This window comes from Watersipora subatra, chromosome 1, assembly GCF_963576615.1.
Source record: "Watersipora subatra chromosome 1, tzWatSuba1.1, whole genome shotgun sequence".
NCBI lineage: Eukaryota > Metazoa > Bryozoa > Gymnolaemata > Cheilostomatida > Watersiporidae > Watersipora > Watersipora subatra.
Genome location: NC_088708.1, coordinates 48,645,959 through 48,671,453, shown reverse-complemented (window position 1 = coordinate 48,671,453; position 25,495 = coordinate 48,645,959). Strand labels below are relative to the sequence as shown.

Below are 25,495 nucleotides of genomic sequence, written 5' to 3'. Positions count from 1 at the left end.
ACTAAACTGGCAAGAATGTGCTTTGATTTCGGAATCGTTAGATTTAATTTAGCCATGTACTACCGGTTAAAAGAACACGATTGAATCACATTTAATGAATGATAAGTTGAACCACGTTCCCACCAATGTAGTAGTTGTCAGCTCTTATGGTAAAAGAATGTAACTCCTGCCCTCATTTTTCAATGTTAGATTTTCAAGGCTAGCAATTATTATTATGGTAAGGGAGATTATCTCTTACAGTGTCCTGTTACATGTATATCATACAGTGTCATGTAGACCGCTACAGGTTGCTTATGAACAGAACTTTCAGTTTATATATGAACTGCCTCTCCAAGCAGCTTACTGTAGCCTGAAGGTACACAAGTGACATTATGGCAACAAGCTGCTTACTACCGTGCCATCCATTTCCTTGCTCTGAGGCTAACTCTATTAATAAACCGAATACAATTTCTAGATGTGTTCAACTAAGTTCATTTTCCTTGAAGCCGGGGCTGCACACACCTATGAGTCATGTCATTATTGTAAAGGAAGTTTAGCGTTCAGACACGCAATTCAGTTACGATGTGCCACATGTAATACGAACACATATGTCACTGTTTGTCATCGCGTACAGATTAGTAATTTACTTATTTGTTACTAGCCTAATGAGTTGATTATATTTGACATACTGCTAAATCTACTTTATTTATTTTTGGCTCCAACTTTTTTTCACATTTTCACTTTTCACTCATTTTCACATTGGCACTCATTTTCACAATTCACTATTCACAAGCCTTTTATCTTCGACAAAGAATGTAACAGCTTGAGTATTTTGAATTACAGACTTAACCTCGCTGGAGGGTTGGAAGCAGTTCATCATTGTTAGTCCAATTTTAATGCAATGTTGATCGAGCTCTGGTGTTTAGCTGATGCAGGTGCACCTGGATATGTCAGATTGACTACCAGGCACAACTATTTTGCTATTGTACAGTACAATGTAGAAGTGTGGCATTTATGGTATGTAGACATGTAAACATGCACCAGCTTGAATGTTAGTCTTAATGACCTTCAAATTAATGAGCCAGAACAATAGAAAAGCAACATGCTTTTACAAAAAGTGTGTCTCCTCGCTACGTGACAATACAAGGTCTTCGTTTCATTCACCAGAAGCATAAAACGGAAACAATAACGGTATTAGAGATAGACTTAAAATCTGATTGCCCAACTTGAGTTGACAGCAGTCTTTTTTCATTTTAATGAAATGGCATTTTATTAATTAAACCATACATGTAAATGTCACGTACAACTTTTATCGTATTTACTGGGTAAATCAGACACGCTGAATCCGATTTTGTACTCAAAATAAAGATTGTTCCACTAACTTTCAGAGTAATGAAAGCCTTTTAACAGCGTTTTAATATCCGTCTCGTAAAAAACACGATCGGCACAACAAGCTCTGCCCATGAACATGTGACGTATGCTAGCTTTTTAGGAATGGAAGTTAGGGATGTTTAGTCCGATTTAGAATGATAGGGATGGGTGTCTTAAAACCCATTATTATTTAACTTCAGCCTTCAAAATAACCTGAGTCTTTTCTGAAAGGTAGATAAACCTATTTAACATTGCATATTTAAAAATGAGCTCAAAAAACGCGATAACAACACTAGCTTGTGATAAAATCGCGCTTTTTAGGTCATTTTTTTGGGCGTTCAGCCTATTAAACATCATGTAACAAGCTACGAGCAATTTTAAATAGTTTATCTACCTTTTATAACAGACTGAGATTATTTTACAAGCTGAATTTAGATAATAATGGGTTTTAAGACACCCATATCTATAATTCTAAATCGGACTAAACATCTCTAACTTCCGTTCATAAAAAGCTAGGTTACGTCCTATATTTATGGGTGGAGCTTGTTGTGCTGGTTGTGTTGTTTTTGAGATGGATATTGAAGCGCTTTAGAAAAGTCTTCGTGACTTTGAAGGTTAGTGGACCAATCTTTATTTTGAATACAAAATCGGAATTTACCTGGAACATACGATAAAAGTTGTACGTGATAGTTATGGATTAACTTATGCGCTTTGTTGGTATAGAGCTTCTTATGTAGGATTTAAAGGTTTCAGTTTAATAATACAAAAAGGCTGATTAACAAATTTTTTTATTCCATTCAAAGTAACTAAGATAAAAGGCAGCAATGTTGAACATCATACAATACATCTTTAGAACGTGGCCTAACGATATCATCTCTACAATGCTGAAGGAGTTGTTATGAGACTGGCCACGCTTTACAAATGTTGTAAAACACTTGAGCCGTAGTCTTTTACTGCAAGTTAAATGGTTTATTCTTAAAGGTAAGGGTTTATGTTAGCTTATATACTGTATATTATAGAGGTAAGTAATAAATATTGAAAACAAAGATCCTTAGAGACAATAATTTAGTGGCCCTGACGTGTACTAGGTGGAGTTTGTGAGTTGTAGTCATACACAACTGGAATTAACAACAGCTTATGTAAAGTACATGGTTACTCACAATAACCAGACAAACTGAAACCAAAATGATTATTGCTATAGCAACAACAGTATGCGGTTAATAATTTTAGCAGCGAACATACAAATACAAGAAGTTGTGCACTAAAATATTTGAGTACAGATAGCTTATTCATTCTCCTATGCAGCATAAATAGGGGACGCTTAATTTTCCATTTTTTAAAAGGTCTCCACATTAATAAAATGAGTGACATTTTATTGTTATTATTGTACTTGTAATGATTTTAAATTTGGCAATAACTATCAGCTCTCTAAAAACCCTGTGTATAGCGTGGAAAGATGTTTAATGTTGCCTAGACTAGAATGCATAGCATTTGGACAGCAGCCATATTTTGTTATACCAATTCGACTTTGCCTACAGCAATTGGAGACGAAATGTGTATGATGTTATATATTTGATTCTATATAAAATCATGAAGAGATTTGTGATACCATATGACAACCAACATATACTATAATTATAAATATAATATGTTGTAGTTCCAACAAAGTCCTGTTTGTACATCATAAAGTCCATAGAGTTTAGTAACCAGTTAGTTGTATTTATTTACTAAAGTTGATACAACTTAATGTCTACTGACTCTCATCACTGTCTCTTTCAGATGACCTGAGTTAGTCCAGAAGATTCCATCATAGCCACCATTATTGTAACCCCCATTAAGGCTAGTTCCACAATTCTTGTACCACCAGGCACCTGTAATATACATATTCTTGTAACTATATTACAACTAATTATTCTCATGACTGCTTATCACTCTGATTATGCTTCGTTTGTGTTCCTTGCTGCTAGGTTTATAACAATAGTTGGTATTCTATTTGATAGTAAGTATTGAATCATAAGCTATCATTCTTATACTGTTATACAATCTATGTTTGGCTCTTCAGTTGATGCTGAAACCCATTTTAAAATGAAACTATTAAATTTTAAATATTAACAGCCGGTATCTGCTTACTAGACTGCGCTTTACTCCAGGTGAAGTGCAAAAGAACCTGGTTTAAACTATTCATAGTTTGAAGTTTAAGGTAAACCTGCATACTATGATTTAAAGTATACTAGTTTAAACTATACATACATTTTCTCAAACCTGCAGTCAGACATCAACTCTCATATCAACTGTCAGGTTGTCCTCACCATACAATATCATAATATAGATAGAGAAGTATTTTGACTAGAAGCATATAAATTTAATACAATTATTAAGTAGCAGATACAAACTATTAATATTATTACTATAATTATTACTAAAATGGTAAATAGTGACAGTGAAGATGATAATTATTTAGCTAGACCAACGTCCATCATTCCATCTTGTCTCGTAGGAGTTACGATCTCTTAGCAATGTTACTGTAAAGGTTAACAAGGTGAGACATACTCAACATTGGTAATTAATAATAATTGCTAACTACCATTATTGCTCATTAGTTATTGGAAATTTATTGCAATGTTATTTTATTATTATCTTTGAATGTAATTTGTTTACTTCATTTAATTGTCTGTGTAAAAGCCTTTACGAATTGTATTATAGTGTAAAACTCAATGAGCCGTGTGATAATATAAATACCGCTGTAAAACTATTGAAACTAGTTATTCTAATTTGATTATACAGTCATACCTCAACATACTAGCCTAATGTATTTTGGGAATGAGATTGTATGTCAATATGCTTGTATCTCCCTTTGTTTCTATATAAAATTACTAAATACAAATTAAATACAAAAAGTAATAATTACCTATTTAATGGTTATGATCTGCTATAAAATGTAACCTAGCTATGTTTAGTAATATATGGAGTTCTTACATACGAGGCAGACATAACGGCTTGTGGCAGTGCAAGAGAGACTTGACACCAATGTGTTCGATACACTAAACTTACTATTTATAATTTATAATAACATTACGCCATTTACTAAATATTAAATATTCACTAGCCATCTTATACCATCACCTGGTATAAACACTTTATGATAGACACTCTAATTAGTTCTGTTATAATAATAAGTGTTGTCAGGTTAATAATATTTATATAATTTAAATAATTAGCCATCAGGTAATTATAGTGTGAGGATACATTTAAGATAATTATGTTCATATGAGCTGAGAAAATATGGCAACTACATACAGTTTTATACTTACTATTGTATGTTGCTGCACAGTTGCCTTCCGATTCATCATGATCTCTCTCCTTTGTAGAGAAGAACATACCATTGTGGTAGGAGAGACCGTACTCATCAAGACTCCCAGTATAAGCTACACTGCTAACCTGTTGGTAAGATGCATGAGCACATAACAGAATACAGATTAAAATTGCCAAGAAAAACAAGAATGTAATAAATAATATATTAAGTAAGATGAATATAATATGCAAGACATAAGGATGTTGAAGAATTGAACTTTATTATTAGCCAAAAACTGAATTGAAAAACGAATATTCTTTTAATTGTTAAAGACCAAATTGTTTCAAAAACAATAGATTATTTACTTTTTAGTTTTTTAAAATATGACATTATATAGCTACGGCATTAAAGATTTGTATAGTATGCAAACATTTTATCAATTTATTTTATATCAATAATTTTATACAAGTGCAAATGCACCTTTGTGTTCTTTAGGTTGAAACCCCCTGTATACTTTACATTGAAACCCTTTGTGTACTCTACATTGAAACCCTTTGTATACTCTACATTGAATCCCTTTGTATACTCTACATTGAAACCCATCGTGTACTCTACATGGAAACCCTTTGTGTACTCTACATTGAAACCCATTGTATACTATACATTGAAAGCCTTTGTATACTCTACATTGAAACCCTTTGTATACTCTACATTGAAACCCATTGTATACTATACATTGAAACCTTTCGTATACTCTACATTGAAACCCTTTGTATACTCTACATTGAAACCCATTGTATACTATACATTGAAAGCCTTTGTATACTCTACATTGAAACCCTTTGTATACTGTACATTGAAACCTTTTGTATACTCTACATTAAAACCCAGCTCTACTAGCATACATTCATTTCCATATGTCCTCATGTACTATGTACTTGCATTTATCTTGTATCTCTCTCCTTCTCTCCCTCTCTATCCCTCTCCCTCCCTCTCTCTCTTCCTCTCTCTCTCTCTCTCTCTCTCTCTCTCTCCCTCTCTCCCTCTCTCCCTCTCTCCCTCTCTCCCTCTCTCTCTCCCTCTCCCTCCTCTCCCTCTCTCTCTCTCTCTCCCTCTCTTTCTCCCTCTCCCTCTCTCTCTCTCTCACCCCCTCTCTCCCTCTCTCCCTCTCTCCCCCTTTTCCCCTCTCCCCCTTTCCCCCTCTCCCCCTCTCCCCCTCTCCCCTCTCCCCCTCTCCCCCTCTCCCCCTTTCCCCCCTCTCCCCCTCTCCCCTCTCCCCCTCTCCCCCTTTCCCCCTCTCCCTCTCTCCCTCTCTCCCTCTCCCCCTCTCTCTCCCTCTCTCTCTCCCTCTCTCTCTCCCTCTCTCCCTCTCCTCCCTCTCTTCCTCCCTCTCTCCTTCTTTTTCCTCTCTCCTCTCTCTCCTCTCTCTCTCCCTCTCTTCCTCCCTCTCTCCCTCTCTCCCTCTTTTCCCTCTCTTCTCTCTCTCCCTCTCTCTCCCTCTCTCTTTCTCCCTCACTCACTCACTCTCTCTCTCCCTCTCTCTCCCTCTCTCTTTCTCCCTCACTCACTCACTCTCTCTCTCTCCCTCTTTTCCCTCTCTTCTCTCTCTCCCTCTCTCTCCCTCTTTTCCCTCTCTTCTCTCTCTCCCTCTCTCTCCCTCTCTCTTTCTCCCTCACTCACTCACTCTCTCTCTCTCTCTCTCTCTCTCTCTCTCTCTCTCTCTCTCCCTCTCTCTTCCTCCCTCTCTCCCTCTCTCCCTCTTTTCCCTCTCTTCTCTCTCTCCCTCTCTCTCCCTCTCTCTTTCTCCCTCACTCACTCACTCACTCACTCACTCACTCACTCACTCACTCACTCACTCACTCACTCACTCACTCTCTCTCTCTCTCTCTCTCTCTCTCTCTCTCTCTCTCTCCCTCTCTCTCTCTCTCTCCCTCTCTCTCTCTCTCACTATTAGCATTATACATGTACATTCATTTCCATAAATTTCTATATACTATGTAGTCACATTTATTGTGTAGTTGTCTCTTTCATTATTAGCAGACGTCTTTTAATTTCAATATGTCCATAAGTATTATGGGCTTACATTTATTTTGTAGTTGTTTCCCTCACTGCCAATCATAAAACTAGACCAGGTTCCAGACTGTATAGTTCTATCATCTGTTTTGACAAGAATGTTCAGCCTTCTATTAGTCTGAGTTAATGCATGGATCTTATCCAATCCTGAAATATAATAATCATAAACTTAAACTAATACATATAATAGTAATTAATAATTACGTAGTATACATTTAACAGCAGGCTTTTTGTAACCCATTTTAAAAAGAAATATCTAGTCCTTTAGTTCATACATGTCCATTCGCTGCCTACCAGGGTAAAAACTTTGATTACTAATGTATGTCATTAGGAGTCGAATAGAAGCACACTTTGGAATTTTAAAATGTACTTACATATAGATACCCAAAGAGATAGGAAAGTGATATCTAGCTTGTTCTATAATTAAATTGAGCAGCCAAGTAGCAAAATTAAATGTTAAATAGACTTGCATATATTATAATTGTAATACAATTGTACAAATATTATAATAATATAAAAAATTATAGTATAATTATAATTGTTCAAGTTATGCAGAATAAACCAAAGATATTAAAATCTTAGATATAATATGTAAACATAGCAACAAAGAATTAATAGTTACCTTACTATTTATTGATTGCCTTATTGGGTTTCCTATTGAAATATTACACGCTGAGGTAACTTGAAAAACATCTAGAAGACAATATGTATAAGTAGCATAATTAAAGAGCGGATGAATTCAATATTCTTACCCAGCCAGTACTCTCCAGTTATAGTGCCAAATCCATTTTTGTAGTTCAACCAGTCTTCGTAAAAATCAACGCTGCCATCGAAACGTTTCTGGAAGACAGTCCATCCATGACCATCAAGAAAATCACACCAAACAGCAAATGGCTTCAAGTTGCTGGAGGGTGGATCTATTCGGTAGACTCCAGAGGTATTTGCTCCACGTTCATAATGCTCCTGACAATCTATTAAAGTATTAAGCAATTTTGTTGAAAAACTATTATTATTTGATTTGTATAGTAAAAACATAAATAGTGATTAATCACAGAGTAACACAGTCTAATTGTAGTGAGGAGAAGTGACACAGCTGAGTGTGAGGAAAGAGGAGATTACCTTTGCCTACTGACAGCGTTGTTGTTGCTGCTGCTTTTTTGGTAGCCGATAAAGTCGATCTGGCTTCTGTAAACAGAATTGGATTAAAGTAACTTCAGTTGTAAAAATTTACCAGGCACAGCTTTGAATATACCATTTTATAAAAAAACTCAGTACGATAAAAAGTAATAACTATTCTCAGTGTTTCGAGTTTACCAGATTAATTTTAGCGTTTAAAAATCTTTTGTATACACTCAGTTAGAATTACCTTTTGTATGTCGAAGTGTTGTAGTCTCTTTTGTGGTAACATCTGCTGTTGATCTGTACACTATAAATGACATGTACATATTTATACAAACAGATTTGAGTATGATAGCTTATATAAGATCTGTACACTATAAATGAGATGTACATATCTATACAAACATATTTGAGTATCATGGTTTATATCAGTTACGTATTTTGTAAGAACTTATAAACAGGCTTCAAAATATTAAAAGGAAGGTTTAAAAAAAAGATTTTGTAGCACCCAGTCGAGTTCTACACTAAACCTAGTCATATTTTCATGAATTATGTATTACCTGGTGTAGTGGATGAGCTGGTCATCACTGCATGACTCTTAGGAGTGTCAGAATGGCACGACATCAAAGTTTTCAGTAAATTATTGTAAGTAATTTTTGCTGTTTTCAATTCTAGAGAGGTAAAGTCATCATGGTAGAGATCACGTTTAAACCTGTTATAATCAGGGCACTCAGATTTTAGTAGTTGCTGTATAGTGTAGATTTGATGTCGGTAAAAGAACAACTCTTGCTCAGTTTTGTCAGGTTCAATAACGTTAGATTGTGCAGCTGATATTAGCAGAGTGAGCAGTGTGATTTGTAGAAGAGCAGCCATTGTAGCGTAGCGCAGTTGATAATGATTCTATGCGTTCACTTTATCTATTTATATACTGGGAAGCTTAGTAGGATTCCAAGCTGATATATAGCCCCCCCCCCCACAATCTGCTTATAATACTTCCATTACGCTACCGTATTCTCATACTATGAAATCCTTTAGAGCATTTGTTCAGTATTCTTCCTATTGAGTTAAAACTTTTATTTTGTTCCTTTGATAAAGTTTTGACATTTTTCCATCATTAAAATTATTTATTTTAATGACAATTTAAAGGAATTTGTTTAAAAAATACTTTTAAACTAAGATCTGTCTCCACAGCAACCAGTGACATGATCTCACGAAAGGACAAAATGAACTTGTTACCAGTAGTTTATTTTCAACGAGCAGCATAGCAACTGTAATTATATTATTCCTGCTGTGACTCCTTATTTTACGAGCTACGGTCTCTGCTTTGTATTCTCTAGAAAATTTGCAATTATAGACAGTCAATTTTGAAAGAGGTGGGAAGTTTTTGCCTGACTGAAATTATAGTCACTGTGATAGATGTAGGTGCTTCTAGCGTGGTCTATGAAGTACTTGGTGATTAGCCAATAGAAACATTGTTGTACATGTATATGCAAAGTTGCAATCTGAAGTATTTTATGTAACTTGTAGTTATACATACAACAGACAAAAAGCTTTCCTTGGTTAGTAGTAGTCAAAGTTCTTAATAATAATAATAAAACTGATGAATGTCAGGTAGGCAGTCTGTCACATACTTATCAGTGTTATAGGAGCTGAGTAAATGTTTGATAGTGTATCTCTAACTTCAATCTGAAGCAACTGTATGATAACAGTAGTATTGTCAATAGCAAAGTCTGACCTTAGATAAGGTGAAGTCTGACATATGCTAATATGGAACACTGTATAACAGGGGTGCCGAAAGTCACAAGTCTGGGTAGATAGCATATATAAAAAAAATTGATTCCTCCCTCCGGTTAATCCATATGGATGATAATTTCTGCTCGAAATCGGGTCTCCTACCAGATACTTGGGAGTTTGAGCACTCGCCTCAAGATCTTAGCTGTTCCCAATAGCACACTTTTCTGCAACTCACTTGTGTTGATTGCTGTCAGTATCTGGACAAGCCACATTTTATGCGCAAGTGTTATTGCGCCCAGCGCCCCAATGACGTACTGGAATTACAGTTGTTTTTACATACCAGCATTTTTCAATCTCTTCTCCAAAAGGGAGACATTTCTCTACTTTTTCTTTGCTGGCTTAATTGTAGTCATTGAGTACTGTTATATCTCTTATAGTAGCAATATTATAATAGTTCTCCTTGTCCATCACCACTACATCTGGTTGGTTTGCTAGGACATGCTTGTCAGTCTGGATGTAGAAATCCCAGAGGATCTTAGCACAGTCATTCTCATTGACCTTACCAGGAGCTTCCCACCAGTGTTGTGGTTTATTAAGGCCATACTCATCACATAGACTTTGGTACACAACACCTGCAACATGATTATGCCGCTCAGTGTATGGGTTTCCGGCTACCTGCATGCATCCACTGATGATGTGTTGGATGGTCTCAGGTGCATCTTTGCACAATCTGCATCTAAGATCGTTTCTAGTGAGATAGATCTTTTTTTAGACTTGCCTTGTTGGGAACACTTGCTCTTGGGCTGCCATGAGTAGCGATTCTGTATTGGCTGTTAGATTCCCTTTGTTCAGCCACATATATGTCTGGTGGAAATAACCAATTTTAGATATTTGTCGGTGGTAAGCACCATGAGAAGGTTTCGAGTGCCAGTCAAGTTCCTCATCACCACTGCGAAGCTCCATTGTCAGAGCAGCCGATTGAAATTCAGCTAGCAACTTATCTGTGGTGGCCGTAGAGGCTGCATAGGCTTTAATGGTTTTTTTTCCTTTTTCACTGTCTGTTGTACATTTTTGATTCCCCTACCTCCATCTTTCCTATCGAATACAATCTAATAGTATCAGATTTTGGGTGGAGTGTTCCATGCATAGTCAGCAGTTTGCGAGTTGCTATAGCTGTTTCTTTGATGGGTTCTTCAGTCCGCTTTATTATGCCTGCTGGGTATCTTATTGCTGGCAGTGCATAAGTATTTTATCGCCAGGACTTGATTTCTGGCATTGAGCTGGCTTCGTTGGACCTGCCGAACACGTTTCTTGTATTTAGTAATGGCTTTGTGGCATACTTCAGCTTCATGGTTGATGTTGCATTGCATAATCCCCAAGTACTTGTACCCTTCTTTTATATCTTTATATCTAAACCATCTGTGTGCACAGAATGGTCTTACTTGAGTATTAGCCTTCCACATTTCTCAATACCGAAGGTCATTCTGATGTCCTTGCTGTATACCTGAGTAAGGTGTATTAGCGAATCAATGTCCCTTTCCTTTTTAACATACAACTTGATGTCATCCATAATTTATTTTGTTTCCACTCTTAAACTGATACCCATATTGAGTTTTCTCCACCATATTACTTGAAGGGTTTAGGCATATGCAGAAAAGCAGCGGTGATAAGGAGTCACCTTGATAGATGCCTCATTTAATTTTGACACTCGCTAGCTTTTTGTTATTAGCCTCCAGTTCCGCTTCTCATTTGGTCATTGGCATTTTGATGAATGCCACAAGGGCAGGGTGATCATTGTACAACCTTAAGCACTCAAGTATCCAACTATGGGAAATTGAGTCATAGGCCTTTTTGTAGTCAATCCAAGCCATGGCAAGATTGGTATGCCTTCTCCTGCGGTCTTGATAGACCGTTCGATCCGCTAGCAACTGATGTTTGGCTCCTCGGGTGTTGCGTCTAATTCCTTTCTGAGCAATGGTCATAAAGTGACTCGTGTGCTCTTCCAGTTTGTCTGCAACTATTCCTGAGAGCAGTTTCCAGGTGGTGGGCAAGCATGTTATTGGCCGATAGTTCTTGGAAATTGGCCCTGCTTCGGGTCTCTCATCAGAAGTACAGTTTGTCCTTTGGTAATTCTGAATGGTCACCTTCTTCTATTATGCATTCTATCTGCTTTGCCATTCTAGTGTGAAGTGATGTCAATTTTTTCAACCAGAAAGCTTGAACCATGTCAGGTCCAGGTGCTGCCCAGTTCTTCATACACTGCACTCTGCACTTGATGCCCACTTCGCTGATGATGATTCCTTGCTGAGCCACAGTGTGTTGATGGCTCTCTTTGAGTCTCTTCAGCCAATTTTCAGTAGTGTTATGAGTAGCCTGTTTCTCCCAGATGCCCTTCCAGAACTTTGAGGTGCTGGATTTGGGAGGATCTGGCATTGGTTTCTGTAGTTTAATTTTGAGCTGGAAATACACTCTCGATAGATTATTGGTGAACAGTTTGTTCATTCCCTTGTTATCCCACTCTTTGGTGAACCCTTTCAATTGTGCCAAGAGTGCTACTAGCTGCTGTTTGGCAGATTCTAGAGCTTCCATTGTGGTTTCCCTTCCCTTCCTTGGACGCTCCAAACTCTAGTTAGATCTCTCACTGAGCCTACTAACTTTCTTGCGCAAGTCCTTGATCTTATTTTGCAGCCTCATTTGCCCAGAGGAATGGCTTGAAGCCTTGTTAACAGTGGCTTGATACCCATATCCTCTAAGACGACGGTTGACGTACTGTAGGTTAGGGCATTAGTCTCGCTGATCGATCTCATTGAGATTGACTCCAGTATCAAGTTAATTTCTTCTAACAGCTTCTTAGATGTGGCTTTGCTAACTCTCCTTGTTGCTCCTTGTTTGCTAACTATCTTGTTGATGATATTGTAGGCAAGTTTTTTCACCTGTGGGTCAAGGTCAAATTGCATGTCTTCTTCAAACCTGTGAGTCAACACAAGATGGTGTATGTGCTAGCTCCATGTATGTCGATACGCACTCCTCGTAGGTTAAGGTTACTTGGCTGAACTATTGCCTAAATTCATCTACCTTGTGTTGCTTGACTATGTTACTCTTTTCTGCTACAAGTTCTGTAGCAGCTATAGGCAATTCAGGGCAAATGTTTATTCACAGTTGATGCATCTTTACCATGTAGCCCCACTTTTGAGGTTCACTCATGAAGTAGCACTGCATGAGATCCGTGTTATTAGTCCAAGTCCATTTCATCCGTTTTGAACCAGTAGTCAATTTTTCACTGCCTTGTCCTAGTTCAGCTACAGGCAGCTGGGACCTTGTTTGACCGGGCGATGTTCGAGCCGGCATGGTTTTGTTTATTGCACTCATCATGGAAGTCATAGAAGTTATCCACGCACGAATCTTGTCTAAGAACCGCCGGAAGGGTGTGGTTGTTGGGATTTGAACCTAGGACCTAATGGTCACTATCCAGATACCTTACCAGCTGCGCCATCTGTTCTATATATATATAATGTATATACTAGCTGTGCTACCCGGCGTTGCCCGGGTATTAAAAATCAGTTTATAAACAATGAGAGGTTATGAGAGCTGCTTGCCACTTGCTATTAGCCTAGCACATTGCCAATAGAAAATTTCAGTAAGCTTACTAATAAGTGCTACCATATGGCCTCTAAAGACGGTACACCATGACTTTGCGTCATGGCATTTGCTCGCATATAGCGACATATATGGCCTAGTGAGTCTATCAACCTTTGTGGCCGAATCGGTACGGAGTAAAGGTATGGCCACACATAACGAATTATTCATTCAATCTGACTGAATTAACGAAAGGAACAGAATTGTCTGAGATATGCATGCACACCGAATTCGTCGACGAAACGCTTTTAATTGGCTAAACAATTTTTTAGCGAGCAAGATTCTAGCAGCTTTTGCAATTAGTATAGACATAATAGTATAACGACACGATAAAAGTGCCAGCACTATTTAACATAGTACATACGGTGCAACTGCCTAAATTGCGTTATTTTTGGTTAGCGAGCACAATTATAGCAGCTTTTGCAATTTATATAGTCCGAGGCAAATAACGCGAAACGGAAAAAAAAACATTACGACAATTCGCCATCATAAATACGATGCATCTATCTTGATTGCGCCAAAGATGGCAACTCTTTCTACTACGAGACTTTGGTTGCTAAAAAGAAATTATTATTATTAAAAAAGAAATTATTTGTAACCGTGCTGTCCGAACAATAAAGAATCAACAATAGCGCAATTAAGGCAGCTGCATTGTATGTGTTATGTTGAATTGGACTGATACTTTTATTGTGTGTCGTGGTACGGGTCTTGGACTATACCAATTGCAAAGACTGCTAGAATCGTGCTCGCTAAAATAAAAAATTGTTTAGCCAATTAAAAGCGTTTTGTCGACGAATTCGGTGTGCATGCACAGCTCAGCTTATTCTGTGATATTCAGCCGAATAAATCTGTGAATTTGGTGAATTCGGTCAGATTAACAAATAATTCGTTACGTCTGACTGCACCTTTAGACTGGAGAATGGGAGGGTCTGAGATCAAATCTTCTCCGGTACGAATTTTTTATTTCAGGATTCTAATAGCCTTAGTCGGACGCACTTACAGACGACATACGACCAACTTTGAGAAATATGTGTATATATATATATAATATATATACTGATTAAGAAGACGGTTGCAGTTCACTATATATAATATAGTGAATATTATATATCTATATATAATATATAGATATGTATTTGAAAAAATATATATAAAGATATAAATTTGAAGAAAAAAAATATATAGGCTTATATATATATATGCTATGATATGTATATAGGCTATATATTTTATATATATATATCATATTTTTACTTAATTTTACATGTATATATAATCAAGTAAGATGAAAGTTCAGTTTAATACAATTTTATTACTAGTAGTTCCATATTGCAAAGCAATAAGCATCAGATAAATTTTCTAACACTGAAAGTGTCATGTATGTATAAATTAAAGTAAAAGCATAGATGTTAAAATGCCTGAAAGCATCTTTGATAAGTAGGATTAAAATTAGCAAGCAATGCAATGATGTACACAGTAATGAGACAAAGCTTAACAATTCAGGTGTTTAAAAATTAAGTTTTGAAATTAGTCAAAAGGAATCTGCCAGCATGTCTACATGTTGATACAAGCTCACACTTTTGTTCAAAGTAGTGGTTTCAGGTCTGCATATGATGTAGAATTTCTCATATAGACATATTGTAGGTTACATCTTCCTGTTGTCTTATTATACGATGTTGTTCTTCTCACTATCTCTCACTTGATGTTATAATTTATGTTTTTGTCCTTCAATGTCCATATATGCTTACTTAGCTCAGTGATTGATGTTTTGCGCTCGTTTGTAAAGGTAGACATATGGTTGTGATATCGTTGTTTAAATGTAGTATCTGTCAAACCTATGTAATGCTCATCTGGTAAGCTATTGCTGGTGGTGACTATTGCTCTGTATATGATAGACTTGCTCAAGCACATTCCTTGTAGTGGACAGCTACTACTACCTTAACAGTTGCAGTCTCTCGATTCTGTATTTATTGGCGTATGATTATGACGCTGCAGTAGTTTAGTGTTGTGAGCACTGATGATATTGCTCACATTGTTCATGCAGCTGTAGCTAATTTTAACTGAGTTTCTATTGAAAATTTTATGTAGAGTGAGATTTTGGGAACTCTATATCTAGAATATGGAAAAATGTCTTACCGATGTTAGTTGCTACATTCCTGTTGAAAGGTGGATTATACCATATTACTTTTCTTCGTCTGGTCTTTTTGCTGTTACTCTGAGCATTAATCTCCCGGTCAGGTTGGAACACAAGGTTGTAATTATGTCCACTTTGATAGAGTTCTTGTTGGTATATGTCAGTTTCGGCAGTGAATGTAGTTTGGTCTGGTAATAAGTCACTAAGCCTCTTGTTTATACCTAACCGTATATCGTTTACTATTCTAGGTGGATGGTTAGACTTGGTGTGTACATAATGTGGATGTGCATTAGGCTTGTGGTAGATTATGTGTATACCTATAGTTAGGTTGAGGTTTACATCTAAGAACACAACATATCCCAGAGCTACATGCATTTGAAAACTAGCTAATGCTCATGATACGGACTATCAAATTTAGAAAAGTTAAATGTCATTTCCAAGTTAATAAGTTTTTAAGTTAGTATGTCTTAACTTTTAAGTTTAGAGTTTTACAAACTTAACACAGTAATGGTTTCTTCATTTAGTTAGCCAAGTTAGTAGTCGATTACTTAGCTATAACAGCAATAGTTTGTATTTGTCATCGACTTGCCTTACTGCTTGTATGAGAGCCCACATCATCAATTCATCAAAAAGGTTGTTAAAATTTTTACAAAATGCTTTGGTTTTACCTCTGTCACAGCTATACAAATACTTTAAAACTTGTCTTCCAAATCTTTTAACCACCAGTAAGTTTTATAGATTTTGGAGTTATCTACCGCTTGCCTAAAGGCACTGCAAAGGCAGTTGTCAGTTCCACTATTTATCAGATAGAAATCTATATATGTGCCCTTGCAGCGCTACACTCAATTTTAGTGTCACTAGTGTGCGTTCTCATTGCAAGTACTGTAGTATTTTATTACATATTCAGTTACGCTTAATGAAACCCTTTTTCCTGTTGAACTGAAAAACCACATCTCATGAATATTGCATGTGTTGTGTGAGCGTATTGCTCAAGTACCTCAGAAAATGATGGAAGATGTAAGGCTATGTTTAGCAAGTAAATTATATAAAAGTCAGGCTAAATTTTTTATCTCCTTTCTCTCAAGTAGTCGAGTTAAATGTGTGATTGCTGCTAGACCTTTAAAGCTTCAAGTTTACTATTGTTTTTCTAAATATATGATTCAAAGGCATGACTCACTTGAAAGTATTTTGTTGCAAGTAAACCTTTAAGACAAACACTTATTTTCTATTCAACCACTTAAATTTGAAAGTGCTCCGGTAAGTGTTTGTCTGGCAAATTCAGTCCTCAACTCAATAGAAACTGTTGAGATCAAGAGATCTATGAGATTTAATAGCTATCTTTTTGAAAGCTGAGAGAGTTTATTCAAGGGTTTTCTCTGTGTATTTTGTACTCATTTGCACCAGGCGGAAAACCAAGTCACTAGTTACTTTAGTATCACTTAGCCTCTCTTCCTTTGATACAGTCATGTGCAAAAGTATGAAACGACCCAATAACTTGCATACTTTTCATACACTTGAGCTATAGGATCCAATAAGCCCAATATAGTCAACTAAAATAAAATCATATATAATTTTAATCTTTAAAATGTACCCTTTCCTGTGATGTTTTTTTTATTGTTTGTGAGCTAATATTTATTTCTCCTAATTACATAATACTCTTGCGTGATATGATCTGCTCTGTATTAATGAAATTGTAAAAGTTAAATCCTAAAGTTAACAAGTGGTAGTTTTTTCTTTCAAGTCATAGTGTTAAATTTTTTGAAGTTTTCTCAAAAGTTTGACATTTCTATTTCTCTAGCAGTATAGGTTCAGTCATGTTTGAAAGTTTGGGCATTCGTTTCTCAAGATAACATTTATTAAAAAAAATATTTACATTTAACACTGCTTAGCAACGTAACAGCTATATTATTGTTTGTAAAAACTAGTAAATACGAACAACAAATGAAGGATGTTCTGAGCATTCAAATGATACCAAGTTTCTGTATTCTTGTTCTTTCTCAGACAAAGTACAACAGGTTATATCTGTTTCAGAAATACTAGATTACTAAAGGCGGTCCTATACTTTTGCACATGGCTGTATTTGTACATTTTCTAACATTGAAATACATGTACACCATACAAATGAGGCTACCAGGTGTTACGCGAACATAAGGTGTATATATATCGAAACTGTAGGTACAAAGGCAAACAAGGTTGTAAATATTTACATAGATTTTGTGAAACATAAATATGCCTTTCTCTGTTTATGTCACGGAATGCTAAATATTTACCAAAGAAAATAAATAAAATATAATACGTAAGTTACAAAATAATTAGTACTAAAAATAGATTGCTGAATGAAGTGCTCATTCTATTGCGAAAACAGTATGAGATAAACAACTCATCTAATCAAAGACTAGCTCTGCACATTCTATAGAAAACTTGTTTAAATAGAGTTTACTCGGGCCCACTGTGTCAAGTATGGCACCGCTGTCTTTTGTTATACAATGTGAGCCCAATTGAGGTGCAAAGTTAACAGCGGAGTAAATGTATTCTATTTTCTCATTTCTTTACAAAATATTTTTATATCAAATAATGATGAAAGGATAAAGGTTCAGGTCAAAGATGTCGAAAGGAATTTTTAGTAAAGCGCATATTGTGTAACAGTTGCTATACTGTAACTGGCAGTAGGGACCGCAGGCAGCAGCAATTCCAGGTTTCGATCACCTTTCATCAGGTCATGTTGCAGATGAGTAGGCCAAGTATCAATACAACGGAACTGAAATGTTTCACTGCGGAGTTGTCCTCTCCCATTTGCTCCAATGTATTCGGGTTGTCACTTGCAGTGCCTATGGGAAAAAACACAAATATTAATGTAAATGAGAAAATCAGTTTGTAGAAAACATTGAGTAATCAATTTTGCCATAAATCCCAAATAGTCATCTATTCTTTAGAAATAACTAACTCGAAGATGCTAAGTTGTTCTTCTCTGTTAAGTGTTTTCGGCTTGTAACAGTATAGTCTTACCTTACGATAAGATAAGACAAGTTAAGATATCAAATTTTTTTTACGGGTCTGAGTAGTCATGGAGTTGTTACAGGTAGTTTTTAAAACCTGATTTTAGAGCTTTTTTAAAGTTTTATCAGCTCTCAGAATCATCAGTTAAACTGTACCAGCTCTTAGAATAATCGGTTAAACTGTACCAGCTCTCAGAGCAATCGGTTAAACTTTACCAGCTCTCAGAGTAATCGGTTAAACTCTACCAGCACTCAGAGTAATCAGTTAAACTGTATCAGCTCCCGAAGTAATTGGTTAAACTGTATTAGCTGTCAGCAACGTCAGTTAAACAGTATCAGCTCTCAGAGTACCAGGTTAAACTGTATCAGCAGCGAGCAAGTATTTCACTGACCCTCAATGGCTTCTTACACTGTCTACAACTACAATTTGTGATGTCCGGTTTATAAGCTCTAGTAGTCTTTGTGATATTCACTATGTTTCCATGACACATATGATGCAGAGTTGGAGTTGTGCGTACATCGGGTTACCATGTGAAAAGTGTTCAACAGACATTTGCATGATGCGGATTAATGCAGGCGTTTTGTTAGAAAAATGAGAATTTTTATGCCTAACTGCTCAAATCAAAATAAGAGCGCCGGAAGTTTGGAAAATGTTTAAAATGGAATAGCAATTGCGCTGCATTTTCTTGCACAAAATCTGTAAGTTCTATTTCCAACTTTCGCAACTTGACAGACTCGCTTGACTTGTGAATTTTTGTTGTTTTCATTTTATAGATGACACAAACATGCACACTTACTGCGTCATGGAAACATAGCGACACATTCTGAAAATAGCTGAAATTATAGTTTGTATAATTGCTTGTCATTATTTGCTGTCACCTCTACATGAGAGTGGTAATCGAGTATCGAATAAAATTTGTAGCTTTTATGCCGCTGGTTGCTAGATGTTCAAACCTTAATGAATCTCTGTTGTGAGGAAAATCATTTTCAACGTGACTGTTGGCTGGGGACAAAAGGATTGGACTGATTGAAAAGTTCATTTAAGCTATGACCTCTGTTGCCACTAATTAGTCATTCAGACAAAAAAAACATTTATTATAGTTCCCCTAAATTTTTTAATGTTTTTTCACAATAGTGTATTATAATACTTGCAAATATATTTTTGAGAACTTTTTTAGCAGGATTATTCTGAGCCCATCACAGTGCTTTACATGTTCACCATACTTGTACGGACACCGAGTAACACACTACAAGGCAATCACTAAACCATACTAATATGAGGAGGACAGTAATCACTCATTTTTTCTTGGTTGCTTGGAATCACCATTCTGCGCAAAAAGCGAACATGCGTGAAATAGTAACAAATAAACTCACATCTCATAAAGTCACTTTCTTTTCTTTTTAAAAAACCAGGAACATTTTCCTTTTTTTGAAGCTCATTAGATAATTTTGCTGGTCAAGGTCATTAAAGAGGCATGATAAAGGGTGTCACCACGACTTAGCACTTTATACTTTACAAAATGTAACAGAAAAACAGCGAACCGCGACGGCTGCTATTACAATGATGCTCATGGAGAGATCTCATTGGGTCAGAGTATGAGAGAGATTTATGTAATAAATAGGTTTAAATCTTTTTATTTCATTTATTGCCTTTAATTTAATTTTTAATGAATATTTTTTACCCTGTGAAGGAGCAAGGGATTACTGTATAATTAACATTTCTAGTAGACACCGCTGTGTCACTCTAAATTTCTTAGAGCCTCCTTTCCCACAAAGAAGCAGAAACATGGCTACTACGTTACGTCATGCCCAAGTAGGTCTAGGTCGGTGTTTTCAAAGCTCTTTGTACTTCGTTTGTGTATAGCTTTGAGAATGCATTAGCGTTTGCTGAGCAGTACACTGTTCTATTAATGCTTATTTAATCGACTTTGTTTGACAGCATTTCAGGGAAACTTGTCAGCTAGTTGCTTTACAGCCAGCCAGTTGGGTGTCATTTGCCAAATAACTTCTACTTATTGGCATATTGAAAACCAGGGTTAAGCCCAGTCACTGATCTATGTGAATGGCTGAGAGGGAGAGCTCTTGAGGCACTTCATCCAATCTCATTACTAGCTGTTCAAATCAAATGTACTAGTCAGTAACTATATAAGTTATGCTCTCACCATGCACCTTCTCAGCTGGGTATGTAAAAGGAAAGTGGCTCAGCTAGTGTCTATGGCTCTATGCTAAGGCTGGAGCAAGGCTAGGTGGATCTGACAGCACTGTTTTCTCAGACCAAACATATTCTTTTGCACATTCAGGACATTAAACAACTGTTATGTTTGTGTTATTTTAATTGGCAAGTGACATCCCCGAGTATTTCTATGGTTCATACAATAGCAAGCCTGTTAAACAGAGGGATTGTTTTATTAGATAGTTATCTTTGTTGTAGCCTTAGTACTTAAACATCCACTCTAATTTCATTAGTTGAAAGCTTCAGCTTAAATTATATAACGTAGTTGGTTTCCTTTTTTATTAGTTGCAGTCAGTAGTTGTTAGCTAGCAAACAGACAAGTATAGATAAATTATTATTATTGCACTGGTAAATCAATCATCAGAAATATGTAACCCTGACTAATCAATTAAAATTGATATTTTTAAAATTCATCATTTTGTGCAAAGCTATACCGATATATCCTCAAAACTTGAAAAAATACAATCGTTGATACACTTTGGCAGTACAAGTTAGTCTGCTGTTTGTTTTCCTCAGTAAGTCAGATAAGTCTTAGTTGTTTCATAAGTAACAACGAACCATAAACACTTTTTAGACATTTTAGAAAGTTTTGGGAATTTTGGGAGTGGCATGTTTACCTATGAGCTAGCTTTTCCCCTACTACATGAGTCTCAATACATAAGCGATTATCTTCTCTTACCATAAAAACTTATCTCAAAAGCATGATGAACGCATACAAGAAATCATTCTGGCAAGTAAAAACTTTTTAGGCCTCAAGTTACAATTGGAAACCATAGGTGAAGGCCAAGGAAGCACAATATAGATCAGCCATGAGCAATACATAGGGAGTTGTCTTTCCTTTTATGCTATAAGGAGGGATATTCATGGTGAAACCAAAATGTTAGTGCACTCAATAATTGCTGTTGGAACTGCAGACAGATAAAAATTTGAGGTTTACCACATGTCTCTAATGATAACTATTAGTCTTTAAACATTATATTATTATGAGCTAAATAATTACCTCTCTTTTTGTTCCCACGATCATCTACAACAAATGAATGACTTTTATATAATATTCAATGTAAATCCAGTTATCTTGACAAAGAAATATACATGAGCTAAAGTATCAAATTGCTTTGTTTAATCAAGTCTTCATACTCCACAACAGTAAGTAATCTAACATCGCAAATGGCTTACATCACTTCCTGTAGAATAAAATATTGTTCTCTGTATAGATCAATCTCATATTAAATGTCAGCCGCAGAGCATAGCCTATAGAGTACTCACCATTTAACACTCGAACTGTCACCTCAGCGTGCGCGTCTCCTGTATTTCTGCAAATGTAGACTCCCGCGTCATCACTTTGAGCCTTTTCTACTACTAGAGTTGACATGAGCAGGACTCCTTCTATTTGGTTGTGAATCACAACATTGTTGAGGCTGTGAGAATCTATTTTGTTCCCGTCTCCCTGAAATCAGGCGAGATTCATGATCGCATCCTTTATACGCTTTCAAACTTTAAGAACGCCAAAGTTGAGTGATACAGTTGTATTCGTTTAAGAACGCTAGTAGCATGGTTTTAGTATGTCACTTTGCAATAGATTTGTTTTTACTCGAGCTCTCCTTTACTGTTGAGTTTTTAAAATCAATTTAAAAGCTTAAAATCTAGTTTAAACTAATAATATAACACTCTTGTCACACATGGGGTTTGTAGTTTGAACAATCGTCTCCGAACAATGTCTGATACCATTCTCACCGGCTCGCTCTCATTCAGTCTCACTGTTTGGAAACAAAACACCCATATGATGAGCCATTTTTGTACCTTGGAAAGGGCTTTAGTGACCAATATTGTCACACGAGTGTGTGCACATAGGTCTAGCTTTCGGAATAACAAGAAGTAAGTAGCAGTTTTTTCTTTTGATCATTCATGGTTTGTTTAATCTTTGACCTCTCAGAGATACAACCTTGGCATAGGCTTCGTGCAAACCATTGCTTTACTATATTGCCCGATGGAAACATGAGATGATTGTAGTAGCCAGTGTAGCAATTTGGCACACCTAGGTGTCACTACACTATCTCTGCATGGAAACTCAGAGTGCCCTATATCAGTGGCAGAGGTGCGTAGAAATCAGTTGCTGTTTGCGGCTAGACAAATCTATTCTAAAAGTTATCAGGGACATATTAGGAGCGGTATAAGCTCTAGGTTCCAGCAAATCTTATCTTATACCTGTGGCTAACCATTATCGGTCCTGCAGTTTCCAGTTAGCCTGGCAATTGACACTATACTGCACTGTGAAACCAGTAAACCTTTATTTCTTCCTGCGAGAGTTGGGAAGCTATGATGATATCATAACACACGATGGCTGCTAAGTAAACAAATTTTATGTCTTTCTCACCACATTGCAAATATTTTCTCGTACAGCAATGCATTACTGGCCATCAATAAAGTTATCAAGTACGTCTATCGACTCCGCGCGAGCTGGAAACGTGATCTTCGGTGCAGTAGATTGGTGAGCAGGATGTGGTAATAGGCTTTTTCGAGTTCAGCCATTTTATTCTTAGACAGGCACACTTGAAATATTGAACAACCACTTGAGGCAGGAAAATGTGTGAAGTGGCTCGAATGGGCTCGTGATGAGCATAAGAGGGGGTTTGCAGACAAAACTTCTCTCTGCTTAGCCAACTGCATTCACTGTAAGTGACATGTAGTTCATTTACCTTCGAGACCAATCTAGTAAAAACACAAAAAATTGCCTTTCTGTATTGAATGAGCTTTTAATATCTGCAGACGACACAGAGTGCCAACTAGAGGAAAGGCTAAATACCTAAGCTATTTGGTCATCACAGTCATGGAAAAAACAACAGTAGGCTGGAATGGAGTATGGGATAAAGCATTCAGATGTCATGAGAAGTTATTGTCTCAAACCCCAGTAATCCCAGTAATGAAAGAGTGTGATCTTTTAAGCTTCTCAACCAAAATTGATTGTCCTTCTGTTGTCAGGACTTTTTGCCATCACGCTAAGTTTAGATAATTCAACAGAGCAGAGGAGGCCTTGCTATGAGGGCAGAGATTAAAAACGTACCTTGTTTGACAACCAATGAAAATGCAGAATATCCTATCTTTAAGTTTTAGCCGTATTTGATATATGAAAACTGGCCACTTTAGAATTTGTTATGATAGGCGCTTATGTGAAGAATCGCTTCGATAGCATTGAGAGTGGGTGTTTGGCAACAATTATCACTTCACAGCATTAAAGACCAAGGTAGACAACGCTGAATTTTGTTTTAACATAAGTCAAAATATCATAAAACGATTATTATGAAAAGTTTATAAAATTCCCCCGGCCACACACCTCTTATAAAGTTTGTGAGTATTAGTCATGGGTTTCTGTAAGTTTTTGAACACCACAAGTTTACACAGTACAACTTTATCAGTTAGATTTTTCGTGGTCTCATTTTGTCACTTTGGAATAAAGCAAGTGTCTCAGCCTTCTGTTGTACTTCATGATTCAAAACAAATCTGGACTATAGGAGAAAATTGACTTTTCACTGGTAAAAGACTGTTGTTACAAGGATTGACTGACAACAACAGAGACATTTTAGTCTTGAGTATTCTTTCTGCCCCAAGGCAAAAATTAACTCTCTACATACTGTGTCTACATTTTAAGACATGGTCTGATCAATACTGATCAATGGCCATAATTAGCAATTATTTGTAGGCAGAGAATCTATAACTGTGTGAAGTGATTCATTGAAGTGAAGAATCTCACCTTGAACCACTCTACTTCCGGAGGCACCATATACGCTCCAGGGGAGGTATTTCTTTCATAGCCTCCAGTAGAATTGCACTGTAGCCTCAGCTCCATACCTTTAGTCACATAGATTATTGGCTCATCTCCCAAACTCACCGCTGCAAACATTAAGGGTTTTTTGAATAATTAGGCTTCAAAGACACTCTTGACAGCAATGAAAATCACAAACAATTAGCAGATCACTTTGTCATATTCACTATGTTTCCATGACATGCATGATTTGCAAATTTGAGCCAATCCGCAAGATGGCCGCATCATGGAAACGGCATAAATCCCGTTTAAGCAAGTTTTGCGAATAAGCAAGTTTTGCGAATCGCAAAACTTCATCAAATCCATCATGCTTGCGAATAATGGAAACAGCACTTGCGGATGATGAGCATTAAAATACCGTGCCAGCTATTCAATTTTAAACATTTTTAATATTTCCTTCTTCCTTTCTCGATTGAGTTTCACATGTTTGTATCACTAACACGGGCATCGCTAACTGCGTCGCTAACACGTGCGCTGAAGTCAACCCGCATCATGCGAATGTCTATAGAAACACTTAATTCGCACGGTAACACAACTTGCTCACAACATCAAATCCACGTGATTCAAGTCATGCGCCTCATGGAAACAGTGATTCGGAATGAAGGTTGGATCTGGCACCTTTTGGTCTGATGAGCCCTATCAGCGTAATTGATACTAAAAAACAATACCTACTATCTTTGTTGGCTATTTGTTAGCTTTATAATCTCTATTAGCCTGAGTGAATGAATTCCAAAGTGCAAAAACTCTTGATTTTTATGACTAGCCACCAACCAGAATTGGTCCCAGTGAAGGAAGTAAAGAAATGCTCTATTAACGCTGCCAAGAAAATAGGTGATACGCTTTACATTTTTACATTTGATGTAATAGTGTAAACAAAAAGTTGATAAAGTTTTAAAGCGGAAAAGGCTACTTAAAATGAGACATCTATGCCAATTCTAATAATAAACACCTGCTACGCAAGCAAAAAGATGTGTTCCATACGATATCTATAATGTTGGTGTTCATCTAATCAACATATAGGTAGAGCTTCGATTATCAGACGACTTGATACTGCAAATAGTTCACAATATATTGCAATATTATTATGTAATAAAATCTTGTAAATTTT

At 36.5% G+C, this 25,495-nt stretch overlaps 1 protein-coding gene across 2 annotated transcripts in view; it reads right to left on the bottom strand.

Moving 5' to 3' along the window:
- Window positions 1-17,397: 17,397 nt before the first annotated feature.
- Window positions 17,398-25,495, bottom strand: part of LOC137396336 (leucine-rich repeats and immunoglobulin-like domains protein 1) — a 56,595-nt gene continuing 48,497 nt past the window's right edge. For both annotated transcript variants that reach the window (XM_068082567.1, XM_068082575.1), the window contains 4 exons: window positions 24,316-24,455; window positions 21,834-22,014; window positions 21,568-21,591; window positions 17,398-18,166 (listed from right to left, as the gene is read on the bottom strand). In XM_068082567.1, the coding sequence (XP_067938668.1) occupies window positions 18,051-18,166; window positions 21,568-21,591; window positions 21,834-22,014; window positions 24,316-24,455 (461 nt within the window). In that variant the 3' untranslated portion in view covers window positions 17,398-18,050. The remainder of the gene's footprint in view (window positions 18,167-21,567; window positions 21,592-21,833; window positions 22,015-24,315; window positions 24,456-25,495) is intronic.